Source organism: Grampus griseus (genome assembly GCF_964374135.1).
Source record: "Grampus griseus genome assembly, chromosome: 3".
Lineage (NCBI taxonomy): Eukaryota > Metazoa > Chordata > Mammalia > Artiodactyla > Delphinidae > Grampus > Grampus griseus.
The window spans coordinates 111,470,730-111,487,910 of NC_139019.1; the positions used below are offsets into that span (position 1 = coordinate 111,470,730).

At 35.0% G+C, this 17,181-nt stretch overlaps 1 protein-coding gene across 1 annotated transcript in view; it reads left to right on the forward strand.

The window, feature by feature from the left end:
• Positions 1-17,181, forward strand: part of SEC24A (SEC24 homolog A, COPII coat complex component) — a 63,156-nt gene extending 45,975 nt beyond the window's left edge. The window contains exons 16-23 of the mRNA XM_082649790.1: positions 387-560; positions 3,413-3,523; positions 5,600-5,775; positions 9,400-9,537; positions 12,061-12,165; positions 12,491-12,583; positions 13,746-13,849; positions 14,262-17,181. Of these exons, the coding sequence (XP_082505916.1) occupies positions 387-560; positions 3,413-3,523; positions 5,600-5,775; positions 9,400-9,537; positions 12,061-12,165; positions 12,491-12,583; positions 13,746-13,849; positions 14,262-14,376 (1,016 nt within the window). The 3' untranslated portion in view covers positions 14,377-17,181. The remainder of the gene's footprint in view (positions 1-386; positions 561-3,412; positions 3,524-5,599; positions 5,776-9,399; positions 9,538-12,060; positions 12,166-12,490; positions 12,584-13,745; positions 13,850-14,261) is intronic.

Below are 17,181 nucleotides of genomic sequence, written 5' to 3' on the forward strand. Positions count from 1 at the left end.
ACATTTGGTGATTGATTCAACCTCTAGCGCCTCTCCCCTCCCTGGAGATAGTGGTGGGGGGTTGAACTGGAAGATCTAACCCTCTTATCATATGGTTGAATCCTCTGACAACCAGCCCCCATCCTTAGGTTACCTGAGTGCTTTCCAAAAACCACTTTGTTAACATAGCAAAAGATACCTTTATGACTCTCAACACTTAGGGAATTCTAAGGGTTTTAGGAGCTCTGTGCCAGAAACTGGTGAAGACCAAGTATATATTTCTTATAAACCACAATATCACATTTAAACTTTTTAATATACTCTGTGCTATTCTGATAAGTGACAAGGATAAAATGTAAATATATGTAGGTGCATATAAATCATTTTGATATATTTTTCTTTTCTAGGTCTTTCCATTCATACTTTCCATGGGAACTTCTTTGTTCGGTCCACAGACTTACTGTCTTTACCTAATGTAAACCCAGATGCTGGATATGCAGTACAAATGTCAGTGGAAGAGAGTCTTAATGACACTCAGTTGGTTTCCTTTCAGTCAGCACTCTTGTACACATCCAGCAAAGGTAAGTTTTTTTGTTGATTTTACTGTGGCAAAAACACATAACATGAGATCTATCCTCTTAACAAAATTAAAGTCTAAAATACCATATTGTTAACTATAAGCACAATGATATAGCAAAGGTAAGATTTTTGATTTGGCCATGTAGTCTATGGCTTGTGATAAACTCCTTGAGAGTCTACTTAGTGTCTGAAATATGTTCTGGTAATACAATAGTCAATAAAACTGACTTAAAAACCTTTTTCTCATAGGCTTATTCTAGTAGGGGAGACAAACAATAAAGAGGATAGTAAGTAAAATAGTAGTATGTTACATAGTAATATCAGTTAACGAGAAACAGCATGTGAAGGGTTTAAGAAGTGCTGAGGGGATGGTTTTTTAAGATAGGGTTGTCAGGAAAGGTCTCACAGAGGGTGATGTTTGAGTTAAGTTTTGAAGGAGCTCAAATGGAAGATAAACACTTTTTAAGGGTATAATTTGTTTAGTACTAATTAATTTATAATGTGTTTTGTCCTAAAGATGATGTGAAGGCTGGTTAAATTTATTTTTATTATTTTAAAGATTCACAGCTCTCACCCTATTCTGTTTTGTCTCCTTAAAAAAGGTTTTGGAAGTGTTTCTGTGCTATGTCTACTGACCTTCACAGCCCCACCAAAATCTATAAAAAGTGTATAATAACAGATATTTTAATGAAAACCTTTAGTATGAGAGAAGTCCAGTTTTTGTACTATGATTGTAATACTGCATACTATAAATGTAAAAGTAAGATGGATTTCTGTCTCTAGGTATCATTTTTTATTTGACAGAAGAACATCCCAATCCTTTTTCTGCTCATTGATTTTTCTTAACATTTAAAAAGAAAAAGTAATATATAATTGACCTGTGGTAAAATCTACCATTTTAATGTATAGTTCCACAAGTTTTGACAAGTGTGTGTGTGACCACCACCACAATTTAGGTATCACAGTCTGTTCCATTACCCCTCAAATCTCCTTGTGTTTTTGTAGTCATTTCTCTCCCATCCCCAGCCCCTTGCAACCATTGATCTGTTTTCTGACTCTGTAGTTTTGCCTTTGTAAGACTGTCTTGTGAATAGAATCATACAGTAGGTAGCCTTTTGTATCTGGCTCTTTCACTTAACATAGTGCATTTGAGATTATCCATATTGTTTCATCCAGCAGTAGTTATTTTTTATTCCTAAGTAGTATTCCATTGTACCCAGTTTGTTTATTCACTTTCCAGTTGAGGTACATTTGGGTTGTTTCCAGTTTTTGGCAGTTTCAAATATATCCCCTATAAACATTTGCATTGGATTTTTGTGTGAGCATAAATTGTGATTTCACTTCGGTTAATACTTTTTCAGTGTTTTCGACAGATGGCTAGGTTGTATGGTGAGCTTATGTTTAACTTTTTAGGAAGTTGCCAAACTGTTTCCTAAGTGGCTGTACCATTTTGCATTCTCACCAGCAGTGTATGAGAGTTCCAGCTGCTCTGCATCCTCACCAGCATTTGCTGTTATCAGTGTTTAGTTTTTGTTTGTTGTGTTTGGTTTGAGGTTTTTGGTTTGTTTTGTTTATCTCTTTTGCCATTTTAATAAAGTATAGTGATACCACTTTTAGTTTTATTTCATGTTTCCCTAATAACTAACATTGGATATCTTTTTATATATTTACTATTTGAAGTTTAGTTTATTTCTAATGTTTTGTTTTTATGGAAAATGTGATTATAATATCTATCCATGTCCACAAATCTTTGTCATTTCTGAAAATTTCCCTAAGATGGATTTCTAGGATTGGAAATAAAAAGTATAGAGATCAACTGTTTAGAAAAATCTTGGTATTGTCAGATTGCTTTTCAAAAATATTTTACCAATTTGTAGTCCCATCCAGTGCCCTTTTCATTTCAGCCTCTGATTTTGTGTGCATGTATCTGTGTGTGTCTGTATCTATGTTGCCAATATGATAGGCTAAACATTGTATCTTATTCCCTTTAGTTATCAATGTTTTTATCTAGACTAGAAACACTAAACAATGTTACCCTTTTTTGTAGATATCACTTCTTCTCTTTAAAAGTAATTTGTATGAGCTCCTCCTAGATACAGTTTCGTTAGTCTTCATGTGTCCCTGCAGGTTGTAGTGTGGGTATCCTCTCTAGTTTTTTTACTTGTTCTTTGTTGTTCAAGGTCTTGCTCATTAGAAATGTTTTAAAGATTGACATGATATTTGATATTTTATGGCTCTCAAAAGATTTTCATTTTTGTTTCTTGTATTTATTGATTTTTATTGTTGTGGGTAATTACCAAAGAGGAAGTATTGTGACTATTAGTTGATTTCTTTCATTTTTTTTTTTTAATGAAAGCTTTATTTGTTTGTTTGTTTATAATTTGGCTGTGCTGAGCGGCTTTAGTCTATTTCTTTTAAACTTTTTTCCTGTGATTAAAAAGAAACATAAAATTTCTCTGGACTTTAAATATCAAAACAAACTCTAGAACACATCTTGGAGTAGTGTTGTCTTACAGTATGTATATTTTCCCAAAATTGTGTTTACGGAAAAGGATAAAGTAACCAAAAAATTCAGAAAAGAAGTTTTTAAGAAGCTAGCATGTTACCATCATTTGGATATGATCCCTGTGGTCTTTTCAGTAATACCTTGAAGAAAAATAATTTTGTAGTAAAAAAGATAAAAGAAATAATGCTTTAGAGTTTTCACGAATTAAAGTTTTGATACTATCTCTGCTTACTATATATAACCCTGTTTGGTTCCAAATTGAAAAGAACTGATTTTTCCGAGTAACTTTAATACAAACTATTTTTTATAGTGCTGTCCCTCACTATCATTTGTGTGTTTTGTCCAAAGGTGAAAGAAGAATTCGTGTTCATACTTTGTGTTTGCCAGTAGTTTCAACTCTAAATGAAGTCTTTCTTGGAGCTGATGTTCAAGCAATTTCAGGGTTATTGGCCAATATGGGTAAGAATTGTTGTCACCTATTGCAGATATATTGCAAGTAGTAACATTTGAAATGTCCACATAGTTTTGTTTTCCTTTAAATAATTAGCTTTATGATTTCAATATTTTGGATCCAGTGTATGCCTGCTAAGTAAATGGATCTGCTGCAGATAACTTGATCTTTTTTTTTTTTAATTTAAACAGTTTTATTGAAATGTAGTTTCAGTTTATTGAGATATAAGTGATATAACAATCACTTAACCCATTTAAGTATACAATTCCATTGTTTTGAGTATATATACAGATTTGTGTGGCCATCATCTCAATCCGGTTTTAAAACATTTCCGTCACCCCAAAAGAACCTCATGTCCATTAACACTTACTGCTCACTCCCTTCTTCTTCCCTCACTGGCCTTAGGCAACCACTAAACTGTTTTCTGCCTCACAATCTGCCTGCTACGGACTTAAATAACCATGTTTTCCTTAATGTCTTCCATCTCAGAGTTGCTTTCTTGGATTTTTTTTTTTGGATCCTTTTTTCAAATACATAGAGCTTAACATCATTTTGTTTCTTGCTCCCTTTCTCCTTCAGGGATGACTACCAGTGGGTCCATTTGCTTCAAACTCAAATCTACCTATAATAGGAATAATTACCTATTTTCTTGAATTTCCTATTGGGAAAATTTTTCTTTAATGGAACAGGGTAAAGAATCTAACCTCACTTTAGTCTCATGTGTTGTCAAAAGTTAAAAATTGTGACCTAAGAAATTTGAGGATCATTGCCTTTATATTTTGTTGAACTGCTATGTTTTGGTAACAGTGTGATTATTATTATTTTCAGCAACAACTATATATCAGGCAGTATTTGTGGATTAAAAAAAATCTTCACAACAAATATTAGTTCTGTTATTAAGTTTGGTTGATCCCAGTATGCACTTTTTTCACATTTTGTCAAAATCTTTAAAATCAGGATGTCTTCAGTTGATAAAGTCTTAGAGTTACTGTTGATCAGGTAACAGTAGTCTTCATTCTTTCTTGCTTATGTACAAATTTGGTCATAGCAGTTAATAACATCACTTCATTGAGTGTTTTTTTTTTTTTTTTTTTTTGTGGTACGCGGGCCTCTCACTGTTGTGGCCTCTCCCATTGCGGAGCACAGGCTCCGGACGCACAGGCTCAGCGGCCACGGCTCACGGGCCCAGCTGCTCCGTGGCATGTGGGATCTTCCCAGACGGGGGCACAAACCCGTGTCCCCTGCATTGGCAGGCGGACTCTCAACCACTGCGCCACCAGGGAAGCCCGAGTGTATTTTTGATAACACATGAATTGAGTTTAGTTGTAGTTTGAGAAGTCTTCAAAACAATTAGAGTGTTTTTAGTATTGAAGAAATTTTTTGAGTATAAAGAAAAGCATAAAACAGTGGCATGACAGATGATGAAGATCATCTAAATAGCTAAGAGTTCTTTCAATAAATATGAAATAAAAATTCTCTGTGGGGCTTCCCTGGTGGCGCAGTGGTTGAGAGTCCACGTGCTGATGCCGGGGACACGGGTTCGTGCCCCGGTCCGGGAGGATCCCACATGCCGCAGAGCGGCTGGGCCCGTGAGCCATGGCCGCTGAGCCTGCGTGTCCGGAGCCTGTGCTCCGCAACGGGAGAGGCCACAACAGTGAGAGGCCCGTGTACCGCAAAAAAAAAAAAAAAAAAAAAATTCTCTGTGTTAAGAAAGCATGTGTGTTTGATTGCAGAGTTTTTTCTTTGTCAATGATACATAAAATAAAATGGTGGGTTACAATTAATAACACCTTAGATTTGGCGAAATACAGTTTTCCCATTTTACAGGTAAGGATACTGAGGCTCATGAAAGTTAAATTACTTGCCAAATATTCATACTGCTAGGAAATAGCAGAACAACATTTCAACACATGTTGGTTTGATTTTCCAAAGTATGTGCTTTTAACTGCTATGTTTGATTCCTTGTGTATGTAATAACTTGAGAGAGAATTTGTATAATTTTAAAAAAACTTTTCTTTCCTTAACAGTGGGGTAGCTAAACTTCTATCTTTTTTCTCTTTTGTCCCTACCTCAACCTCTGTTAGCTGTTGACAGGTCTGTGACTGCCAGTCTGAGTGATGCTCGGGACGCCCTAGTGAATGCTGTCGTAGACTCTCTTTCAGCTTATCGTTCTTCAGTCCTAAGTAACCAGCAGCATGGACTTATGGTTCCTTTTTCTTTGCGGCTTTTCCCACTGTTTGTGTTGGCTCTCCTTAAACAGGTAAAAGAATCAGAATCAGAAACTAACACAGTGAAAATGTCAACAGCCAAAGTTTTTGTCCTGTGAACCACTGAACATTGTATATATAACTTTACATCAGTTAAGTTTTCTGAGGACAGGGACCTTAACTCCTATTGTATCTTAAAGGATTTGTAACCAAAAAAATTTACAAAATACTGATTTAAAGTATGTGCCTTCTTTGTAAGAGATGCTCACTGATGAAGTATTCACTGATGTTATCGAAGATGCAAATGATCAGTTTTCCAGCTTTTCAAAACAGGAACTGTATATTTTACTGCTAGAGCAACAAGTCACACACGAGACTCTTCTTATGATGCTTTCCTGTTCCCTACAATATTTCAGCCATATTTCATTTCTTTTTTTTTGTAATGCAATTACTATTTATTTATTTAGGCTGCGTTGGGTCTTCATTGCTGCGCACGGGCTTTCTCTGGTTGCAGCGGGCGGGGGCTACTCTTCATTGCGGTGCATGGGCTTCTCATTGCAGTGGCTTCTCTTGTTGAGCACAGGCTCTAGGCGCACGGGCTCAGTAGTTGTGGTGCATGGGCTCAGTAGTTGTGGCACATAGGCTTAGTTGCTCTGCAGCATGTGGGATCTTCCTGGACCAGGGCTCGAACCTGTGTCCCCTGCATTGGCCGGCGGATTCTTTAACCACTGCGCCACCAGGGAAGTCCCACATTTCATTTCTTAATCTTAGAAATGCCTTCTCATACATGTGTACCTATTTCCATGATGTGCGTTATGCTTTCCTGTCCTTGTCTTTGAGCTCAAATGTTGTCCCTCTGGCAGTTGCCTTTCCTTCTGTGACCCGGTAGCTCTTTGTGCATATATTTATTTATAGAGGACATTTAAAAACATATTTATTATTTATTTTTTAATTTTTTATATTATTATTTACTTGTCTCCCCTGCCTACCTTTTGCCCATATCCCTGGCTCCTGAAAAAAGAAAAAAGGGAAACTCTAGCCTGGTGGAGGAGGCTTATTTTTCCAATGACCAAAATATAATGTCCTTAGAAAACAAACGTGGTTACCAAAGGGGATAGCGGGGATTGCGGGGGAGATAAATTAGGAGTTTGGGATTAACATACACACTACTATATATAAGATAGGTAAATAACAAAGACCTACTGTATAGCACAGGGAACTATACTTAATATCTTATAATAACCTATACTGGGCTTCCCTGGTGGCGCAGTGGTTAGGAATCTGCCTGCCAATGCAGGGGACATGGGTTCCAGCCCTGGTTCAGGAAGATCCCACATGCCGCGGAGCAACTAAGCCTGTGGGCCACAACTACTGAGCCTGTGCTCTAGAGCCCGCGAACCACAACTACTGAGCCTGCATGCCACAACTACTGAAGCCTGCGCCTAGAGCCTGATCTCCACAACAAGAGAAGCCACCGCAATGAGAAGCCCGTGCACCACAACGAAGAGTAGCCCCCACTCGCCGCAACTAGAGAAAGCCTGTGCACAGCAATGAAGACCCAATGCAGCCAAAAATAAATAAATAAAATAAATATATATTAAAAAAGTAACCTATACTGGAAAAGAATCTGAAAAAGAGGAAACTGAATCACTTTGCTGCACACTTGAAACTAACACATTGTAAATTAACTATACTTCAGTTAATAAAAAATGTCTAAACTTGTAGACTTGGTATAACTTTCCCTTATAAAATTTTATTAAAAAGTTCATGTTAACAGATTACCTGGGGAACCATCCCAGATTCCAGGATGAATTAAGGACTGCTCTTGTCAATTTGTATACTTTCTGAACTCCAGCATTGGCCTGTCAGGTGTATGTTGTCTCTTCCAGGCAAGAAGGGCAACCTGTTACACATTGATAGAAATAGCTTTTGAATCTACTTCTAGTTTCTTTAACTCAAATTATGTATTTCCACTTCTGAAAATAATGTAAATACACAGAGGTTACATAAATACTTAAGTTTTAACATTTAAGAATCTGAGCTCTTCCCTCTTCAGGTCTTTCATTAAATGCTGTCCTTCACTGAGGCCTGCCTTCTGTCATCTCCCCATTTAATATGCAGTACTGTCATCCCATCCCACCCTGACATTCTTTATCTCTCTTTCTTCCTTTGTTTTTCTCCATAGCACTTAACACTGAAATACCACATATTTTGCTTGTTTATTATTTACTTCTCCCTTACTAGGATTTTTGTCCACAAGGACAAGGATTTTTAACTTGTTTGTCTACCACTTTGTCCCTGCATCTAGAGCAGTTCTTAGTACATAGTAGGCAGTCAGTAGATATTTTTTGAATGAATAAATGGAACTTCTTTCATTTCCCATAGTATTCTTTCTTTAAGAACCTTTTCTCTTCTTGCTTATTTATAGTCAGTGCATTTGGGTTTTTTATTTGTTTTTTTAAAAATAATTATTTATTTATTTGGCTGCACTGGGTCTTCATTGCGGCATGCAAGATCTTCATTGCGGCATGCGGGATCTTTAGTTGTGGAATGCAGGATCTAGTTCCCTGACCAGGGATTGAACCCAGGCCCCCTGCATAAGGAGCACAGAGTCTTAGCCACTGGACCACCAGGGAAGTCCCAGTGCATTTGTTTTAAGGCATACTTTCATTGCTGTTCTCTCTCCCTCTTTCTATTCCTTTCCATCAATAGAAATGGCTAAAACCTTACCTCAGAACTTCATTATTCTTCATGGAGCTAATATTCCAGTTGAAACTCACAATTACTTATTATCTGTATGCTGCTAAGCAGTTGTCTTCAAATTATTAATTTTCCTGATTGATTTGTGAGCTTTGTTACATTATTTAATTTCTCTGTGGGAGAAACAAGGATAGTTAACCACCATTAATCATCACCCAGCTTTTACAGAAACTTAGATCTTTGGTCCTTCATATTTCATATATGTCTTTATTTTGTCATCTGCAATATAACTTTACCCTCCTTGCAATGTTATTTAGTTTTTTACATCACTATTGCTATACGGTAGATAGAGTGTTTAGATCGATTTCATTGATTAGGAAACAAATGCTGGAGAGATTAAATGACTTTGCCATGGTCAGATAATTAATTTGTCAAGACTTTCAGGTGAGGATATAGCCACGATTTAATAGATGTGTGTGACTTATTAAGGTGTATATATATATATATGTGTGTGTATATATATATATGTTTTTTTTTTTTTGTCTGCGTTGAGTCTTCATTTCTGCAAGTGGGCTTTCTCTAGTTGTGGTGAGCAGGGGCTACTCTTCTTTGCGGTGCACGTGCTTCTCATGCGGTGGCTTCTCGTTGTGGAGCACAGGCTCTAGGTGTACGGGCTTCAGTAGTTGTGGCTTGCGGGCTGTAGAGTGCAGGCTCAGTAGCTGTGGGCTTAGTTGCTCTGCGGCATGTGGGATCTTCCTGGACTAGGGATTGAACCCGCGTCCCCTGCATTGGCAGGTGGATTCTTAACCACTGTGCCACCAGTGAAGTCCCAAGATATATTTTTGAAAGAATAATTAACGGTAAATTTGTTAATTCTGTCTGAAGATATTCTTTTAACAACTGATATTTGCAAAATATATATGTATTTGTTAAATACCTTTTCTTTTTTTTAATGGGGGTGTATTATTTTTTTATAGAAATCATTTCAGACTGGGACAAATGCATGTCTAGATGAACGCATTTTTGCTATGTGTCAAGTGAAAAATCAGCCTTTGGTTTACCTTATGCTCACAACTCATCCCAGTTTGTATAGAGTTGACAATCTCTCAGATGAGGTAAGATTGATTCATTTTTTAGTTGCTTTTACTTGAAGGTTTATAAGCCTAATTATATTGAATCCACTGCAGAAATGAAGAAAGGTGTTTTCTTTTTTAAAGCTTTTTATTTTATTCCTATATAAAGAAAGTTTGGTTTTGGAAAGCTCCTGAATATAGTACCTTTATTTATTAAAATAATAAACTTTACTGTTTATTTAAGACAAATCTTTAGAGCAGATCTAAGTAAATGAAGAGATTGTCAGATTGACCAGAGCAACCTATGATTTATTTATTTAAGCAAATTGATCTGAAAGGAGTATCCCTAGAGTAAAATTACACTTAATTTAAATACCTCAAGTCAATGTTTAGTGTAATGGTGTCCTTCAATTAAAGAGAAAATATTTATCTGGTAAGTTGTAACATTATTTTCCCTTCATAGGAAATTAACCTGAGTTGAAGCTACAAGCATGAAAATGTTAAATCATAACCTTTCTTCCTACATTGTGATCAAATTAGGATATATATGTTGGAAGTAATATTTTGGTTAAAACCTTTTCGGAGTTTAAAGATTTTAGGGTACCTTGCATAATAAAGAAGAAATTACGTGTGAAATTTGAGGTAACTTTTTAACAAATGAAAACTGTTGATGACATTATTAGTTTGTATTACAAAAATAATAACTCAAGATTAATCCTGTGTTTGACAAGTTCAACTAACTGGACCTGTCTTTTTCTCACATTAAAAAAAAGCAAATTAACATAAATACAAATGCAATATATTAGATGCGTATAATACAGAAACCACTAGAAAGAAGAAAAATAAATCACTCATATACATTCAAAGACGAGCACTACTAGGACTTTCGGTGGTGTATTTATCAGGACTCTCTTTTCTGCAAGTAAGCTTAGGAAGGAAAGGGGACTGATGTGGTACTCAAACACAAACCACATGAAAGGCTAGGGTATAACTAAACTCAGGTCTAGCTCAGATTCATAGACTCTCTTGCATTGCCTCATTGTTTCAGATTGGCCTTTTCTACCAGACTAGAAAACAGAGCCACTGATAGCTTCCCATCTTTATCACCAGAGAAGGACAAGGCTCTCTTTTCTTAGTTCACATTAATTTCTGAATGGCTGTATTTAAGTTATAGTCTCTTTAGCTGCCCACACACCCTAAGGCCAGAGGTCTTAAGGTGCTGTGATTAATAGTTCCTGGTAGAGCTAAAGCCTTATCAAGTTAGTACCCCTTGACAGGTCAGTATTTTATTTACTTTCTCCTTTAGATAAGGTTAATTAAGTACCAAGTTTTAGTACTTAAATCAACTTTTTGTCAAAAATGAATAGTTATAAATATTTAAAGGTGTGTGTGTGTGTGTGTGTGTGTGTGTGTGTGTGTGTGTTTTAAGATGGCAGTACTATACTCAATTATAAATGAAAACCTTCCATTTCTGGCCTTAATAAATATTAAATTGGAGAAAAACTCATTTGCATTAGACTTACTCTTCCCTCAGGATGTGTACATTGATCTAAGCCACGCAATCATCTGTTATTATTAACTAAATTCCAGACTTTATTTGGATCTTACTAATGTCATTTATCCATTCAGGATACATGATATTGATTGCATTTATTGTATTAGTTTTTAAAATAATAATTAAGATCAGAAATTATTTTGGCTTTATTGGGATTCATGATGACTTTGTTTAGATAAGTGATACATATTTCTTCCTCTTCTTTATATTTAAATATGAATAATTGTGATTTACCTAAATAAGTTCCAAAGTCTCAGAGGTAACACTCATTAAAATTTTTGTTTGTTTAATTGTGGCTCCCTATTACTGGTATCTAAAAGCTTTAACCTTTTTTTTACTTTATTTATTTATGTATTTATTTATTTTTAACATCTTTATTGGAGTATAATTGCTTTACAGTGTTGTGTTAGTTTCTGCTGTATAACAAAGTGAATCAGCTATATGTATACATATATCCTCATATCCCCTCCCTCTTGCATCTCCCTCCCACCCTCCCTATCCCACCCCTCTAGGTGGTCACCAAGCACTGAGCTGATCTCCCTGTGCTATGCGGCTGCTTCCCACTAGCTGTCTGTTTTACATTTGGTAGTGTATATATGTCCATGCCACTCTCTCACTTCGTCCCAACTTACCCTTCCCCCTCCCTGTGTCCTCAAGTCCATTCTCTACGTCTGCGTCTTTATTCCTGTCCTGACCCTAGGTTCCTCAGAACCTTTTTTTTCTTTTTAGATTCCGTATATATGTGTTAGCATACAGTATTTGTTTTTCTCTTTCTGATTTACTTCACTCCGTATGACAGACTCTATGTCCCTCCACCTCACTATAAATAACTCAATTTTGTTTCTTTTTATGGCTGAGTAATATTCCATTGTATATATGTTCCACATCTTTATCCATTGATCTGTTGATGGACACTTAGGTTGCTTCCGTGTCCTGGCTATTGTAAATACTGCTGCAATGAACATTGTGGTACATGATTAAAAGCTTTAATCTTTTGCTTAATTCTTTAGGGTGCAATCAACATCAATGATCGCACTATACCTCAGCCACCTATTCTTCAGCTTTCAGTGGAGAAGCTGAGCAGGGATGGAGCTTTCCTCATGGATGCAGGCTCTGTGAGTAGTCTTGACTGCGCTGGATTCTTCTCTCTGCATACTACTACCTTCATTCCTCTTGATATCTCTCTTCCTTAACAGATTATATGCTGTTTAATCTGTATATTTTTGTATTAGCCACTTATCCCTCCATAGTCTCCTTTCATGCCAAGCATAAAATGTCTCATCATGGTAAATGGTAGTTATCATTACTTCAGTTGAAGGCTGTACAATCTCAGTAAACGTACTCATCTTTCTGATCTTTTGAAACATAGTCAGTGGTTAAAGGTAAGTCAACAGCTCACTGTTAAGCTACATCTCAAAATAGTTTTCTTCCCGTCCATAGGTACTAATGCTTTGGGTTGGAAGAAATTGTCGACAGAATTTTCTCAGTCAAGTTCTAGGAGTTGAAAACTATGCATTAATTCCACAGACTATGGTAAGATTATGTAATTATAGTGATTGTAATAGGCTTAAAGGCATTTCAAATGTGGCAAAAACATGAACATCCTATTTTGAAATCATAGCTATATTTTAAAGGCATTCTTTACGTTATTTTGCATCTCTGACTGACTTATTCTTATGTGCGTGTACTATTTTAGGGAGAAAGTAAGGAATTTAGTTAATGGCCAAAAAAGTTTGCTGCTGTTGGCATTAGTGTTAGGGCTCTTTTGTTTCTGTGTTTTGTGTTTTTGCAGGTGATTTCATTGTTCTTTGGCAGGGTCCTTTTAACCGCTGCTTTGGAGTAAGAACTAAGCTAATTTCCACACAAGCAAATGACTTGTGACCAGTGTCAGTAGAATTTATATTGATTATTGGACAGTGTAATAGTGGACTCTCTGTCACTAGCTCTGTGACCTTTGTCAAGTCACTAACCTTGACCAGGTTTGTCAAACCTGGTCAAGCCTCGTTTGTAAGATAAGAATGCTATTGCTTATGGAGGAGTATTTGAAATAACACATGAGAAAGCATGTGTGAAACTATGTACTATTTGGATAGCTGTGAATTTTAAAGTTAGAATTAATTATAACATGGTCTTATTTCACATCATATTTTTCAGTTTCAACTCTCAGTTTGTCACCAGCTTTGGAATATGTTTTATGTCAGTATCTTTTCATATTTATGGGTTTAACTTCATTTATAAAAGTCATTAGGAGATTTATATATTTAAAAGACATGTATGTCAGGATTCTATCTAGGATAAGCAGTAGCTTAATGGCTGGTCTGGATGACTAGGCATTTTAAGTAATGAGGAGATAAGAAATGGATATATTTGTAATAACTGCCTGAATGGATCAGTTAATTCTAGATGTTATAATGTATAGTCTATGGCAACTTCAGTGGAACAGTGGCAGAGTTGAGAATTGCAACAGAGACCAATTGACCTGCCAACCTAAAATATTTATTATCTGTCCCTTTAAGAAGTTTCCAACCCCTTACTAGAAAACTGTGGTATGCAGAATCTCAGGCTCCTCCCCAGACCTCCTAAATCAATGTCTGCAGTTCAGCAAGATCCCCAGGTGATTCTTACACAAGATAAAGTTTGAAAAACACTGTAGATGGTTAGAATAAGTTGGATGTTGCTGGTTTTTGTTTAATAGACAGACCTTCCAGAACTTGATACACCAGAATCTGCCAGAACAATAGCTTTCATCTCTTGGCTTAGAGAACAGAGACCATTTTACCCAATACTTTATGTAATAAGGTAAGTTGAATTTGTCATTTACTGATAGTGAAACAATTTGGCCTTGCAAGGACCTGTTTTGAGTCCTTGTGACTCAAATATGTGTGACCTTTTGCTTAAGCAAACTCTTGATTGATTGATTGATTGATTTGGCCACACTGAGCAGCTTACAGGATGTTAGTTCCCCGACCAGGGTTGGAACCCGGCCCCGGCAGTGAAAGTGCAAAGTCCTACCCACTGGACTGCCAGGGAATTCCCGCAAACTCTTTAGAAGAATATAGAAAAAGAAATTTTTTTTAATAAATATTACTAAGTTATGCTTTATATCCAGTTATTAGCAAAATGTGTGTCAAAAGCTTTGTGACAAATCCACTGTTTATGTTACTATTACATTTTGTCTAATGTATGTAAATATTTGTCTTTTATTCCTAAGGGATGAGAGTCCAATGAAAGCAAACTTCCTTCAAAACATGGTAGAAGACAGAACAGAATCTGCATTATCATATTATGAATTCCTCTTGCATATACAACAGCAAGTGAATAAATGAACAAATGAAGATACTTAGTAATTTCTAAGGAAAGTTACAATAATGCAGAACACCTGAAAATGTGTAATACTTTCCTTTCCTATTAGGTTTGTGGACTAATGTGATGATTATATGTTCTCACTGTGATCTCAACAAACTATAGCAAATAAAGGAACACAGCAAACATGCGACTCTGAAATACTGTATTTTTTAAATCAAAATATATCTATATACGATTGGATACCTTTTTTCCTTTGCTGCCAATTATGTTTGAGTTGTTATGGATTGAAATAAGACAGTATTGCAGAGGCAAAGTACATTTTGTAAAATAAAGACTTCTGTGTTCCAAATGTATATTTCTCATTTTTTTCTGAATTTTTGGCTGCTACATTTAAAACCTCACAAGACTAAATGTTGCAGGGAAGTTACAAATCCATTGATAATGATCTTTTTAAAATCAAAAAATTTCTTAAGTAAATAATATGTTGGAAAACTAGAATCCATCCCCCACAGTTGTTTTTTTAAGGAAGAAAAAGGATCATTATGTTAACTAAGACTAGAGTAAACTAACTCTAGTCTAGCTTGAGAAGACTATGAAGTGATACAGTCAAGCTTTAAAATCTGTCAGTATTCTCTATACTTGAAGAAGAATGTCCCTGATTTGAGGTGAAAACTATATGTAGTTTTCTGATTTGACTGCAGAAGACTTGGTTGGATACACTGTCTTATTCTGCAGTGAAAAGAATCTGAGCTGTCTTCATAAATATGTTGGGACTTGCAATGATAATAAGGAGATGAGAAACTTAGTTATCTTGATCCTTTAAGTGGGTTTTATTTGGTACATTTTTGCTCTGTGATGTATAATAAAAGCATTATATTGGTGAAATGAGTATGAATGAAAGAAATTAAAGGTTTCTTAAATGCTGTCTCAAATGCATCAGTAACATTTTTCTAAGGAGTTTAATAATTAAATTGGAAGCTGCTCATAAGATTTATTCTTGGATATTAAAAATTAAAGCATGAATGCCACTGTTTGGTTTAGTGGATATTAAGATTACACAAATCTGATTTATGAAAATTACAAAAGAAACTTGATTCCTGAACATGCTTAAGAAACTGCTTTTTGATTTGGCCAGAGAAATATTATAGTCAAAACTATTCAGTGAATTTTGTTTACAAATAGGTAAATTATACATCTGTATGTTTAAAGTGCCGTGATAAAATATCTTTAAAAGAGTTTGGTCCAGTTTTCACAGATTCATCTTGTCTTATATGAACTTCTTAAAGTAAAAGTTGTTCATGAATAGTACTTGATGAAAAGATTTTTGTTTCTTTGTTTTAATGGGTTAGAAAAATGTGTTTACAATCTTGATCTCATATGATCACCAATGAAATAGTAACTTTCAGGTTTACATCAATATGAGCTGACTTTAACTGAATTGTTTTGGGGTAGGGAAGAAACAGGTCCCACTAGAGTATATACTACTGCTTGCCAGCAAGATCAAAATAATTGTGTTCTATAAAAATATTATCTCCCTTAAGCAGTGTTAAGGTTTATTTTCAGTATGCAAGTGGTACATTGAACTGGAAATTTTCTTGAAAGCTGCTTCATTTATTAGGAAGCAATTTTCAAATTGTAGCTAGTTAGAATACATTTATATTTTCCCCTCTTCTGAAGAAACTGAGTCATTATTATGCACTGATGTTTCTTAAAATAACTAAAATTCTGTTCATAATGTGAATTTTAAATGTTGATATTGTAGGTTCTTTTTTAATAGTAGTAAAGAATCTTCCAGAGGGAAAAGTTTGTGCTCCTAGGGACAATAATCTTCCTTGTGCCTCACTTTTATCCCTAAGTGGGTATGACTCTTGTTATTACAACATGCTTTGTTAGTGTATTACACAAATTTACTTTAAAAAATTATTTTAGATATTGCATAACATGTGCAATCCAGAATAATTTTATAATAGTCAGGTCATAAAAAACATAACTTTAGTAAGGATTCACAATATTTGTTCTCCCAGTAATGAGGGAATGAATGAAACTTTTGGAGATATTGATATGAAGCAATTATTTTTTGCAATATTGAATGTGTTGTTTAGTTTAGTTGTTTTTTTTTTTTTAAATTAGGGCACTACCTGCTATCTCATCTTGTATTACTTTTTGATGTAAAGCAACTAATATTTACACTATGCCATATTTTTTTTATTGTAGTTGTAAATTATGAAAGACCCTTGAATTTTCTACAGATCTGCAGCTACTAAAATAACTGACAAGGGCAATCTTGGTATTTAAATCTGAGCATGGCAGTTCTACCATAAAAAGTACTCTATTTTTCTAATTTCTAGGATTTTTAAAATAACATTTCTGTAAGTCTGGCACATTAATATTCCCTCAAGCTGTAGCATTTATTTTAGTTTGCATATATTTTATTGTTTTAATTTAATGTAATATATTGAGTCTAATAGACTGTTTTACAATAATTAGAATAAAAGATTTTCTTCTAATCAAAGATGAATAACAGCTGTTATCTAGGGGACCACTAAATGTGATTTCAAGATTTCGTTAACTATTACAAATATAATCCTTATATAGAAATTTTAATTTTGTAAAGTAGTGTATAATATTGTAACATTAAATTCTTGTTTTCAAATTCAAAAATGTATTGATCTTCAATGTGCTGTGTTAAATCTTGCTTCTCTGAAACGTTAGAGACAAGATGTCTTCCTTTTTACAGTTTGTAATTTTCACTGTTTTATTCCTGTAAAAAAAAAAGTCATTTGTAACCCATGCAAATAACCGTTTGAACTGTGCTAACTTATCAA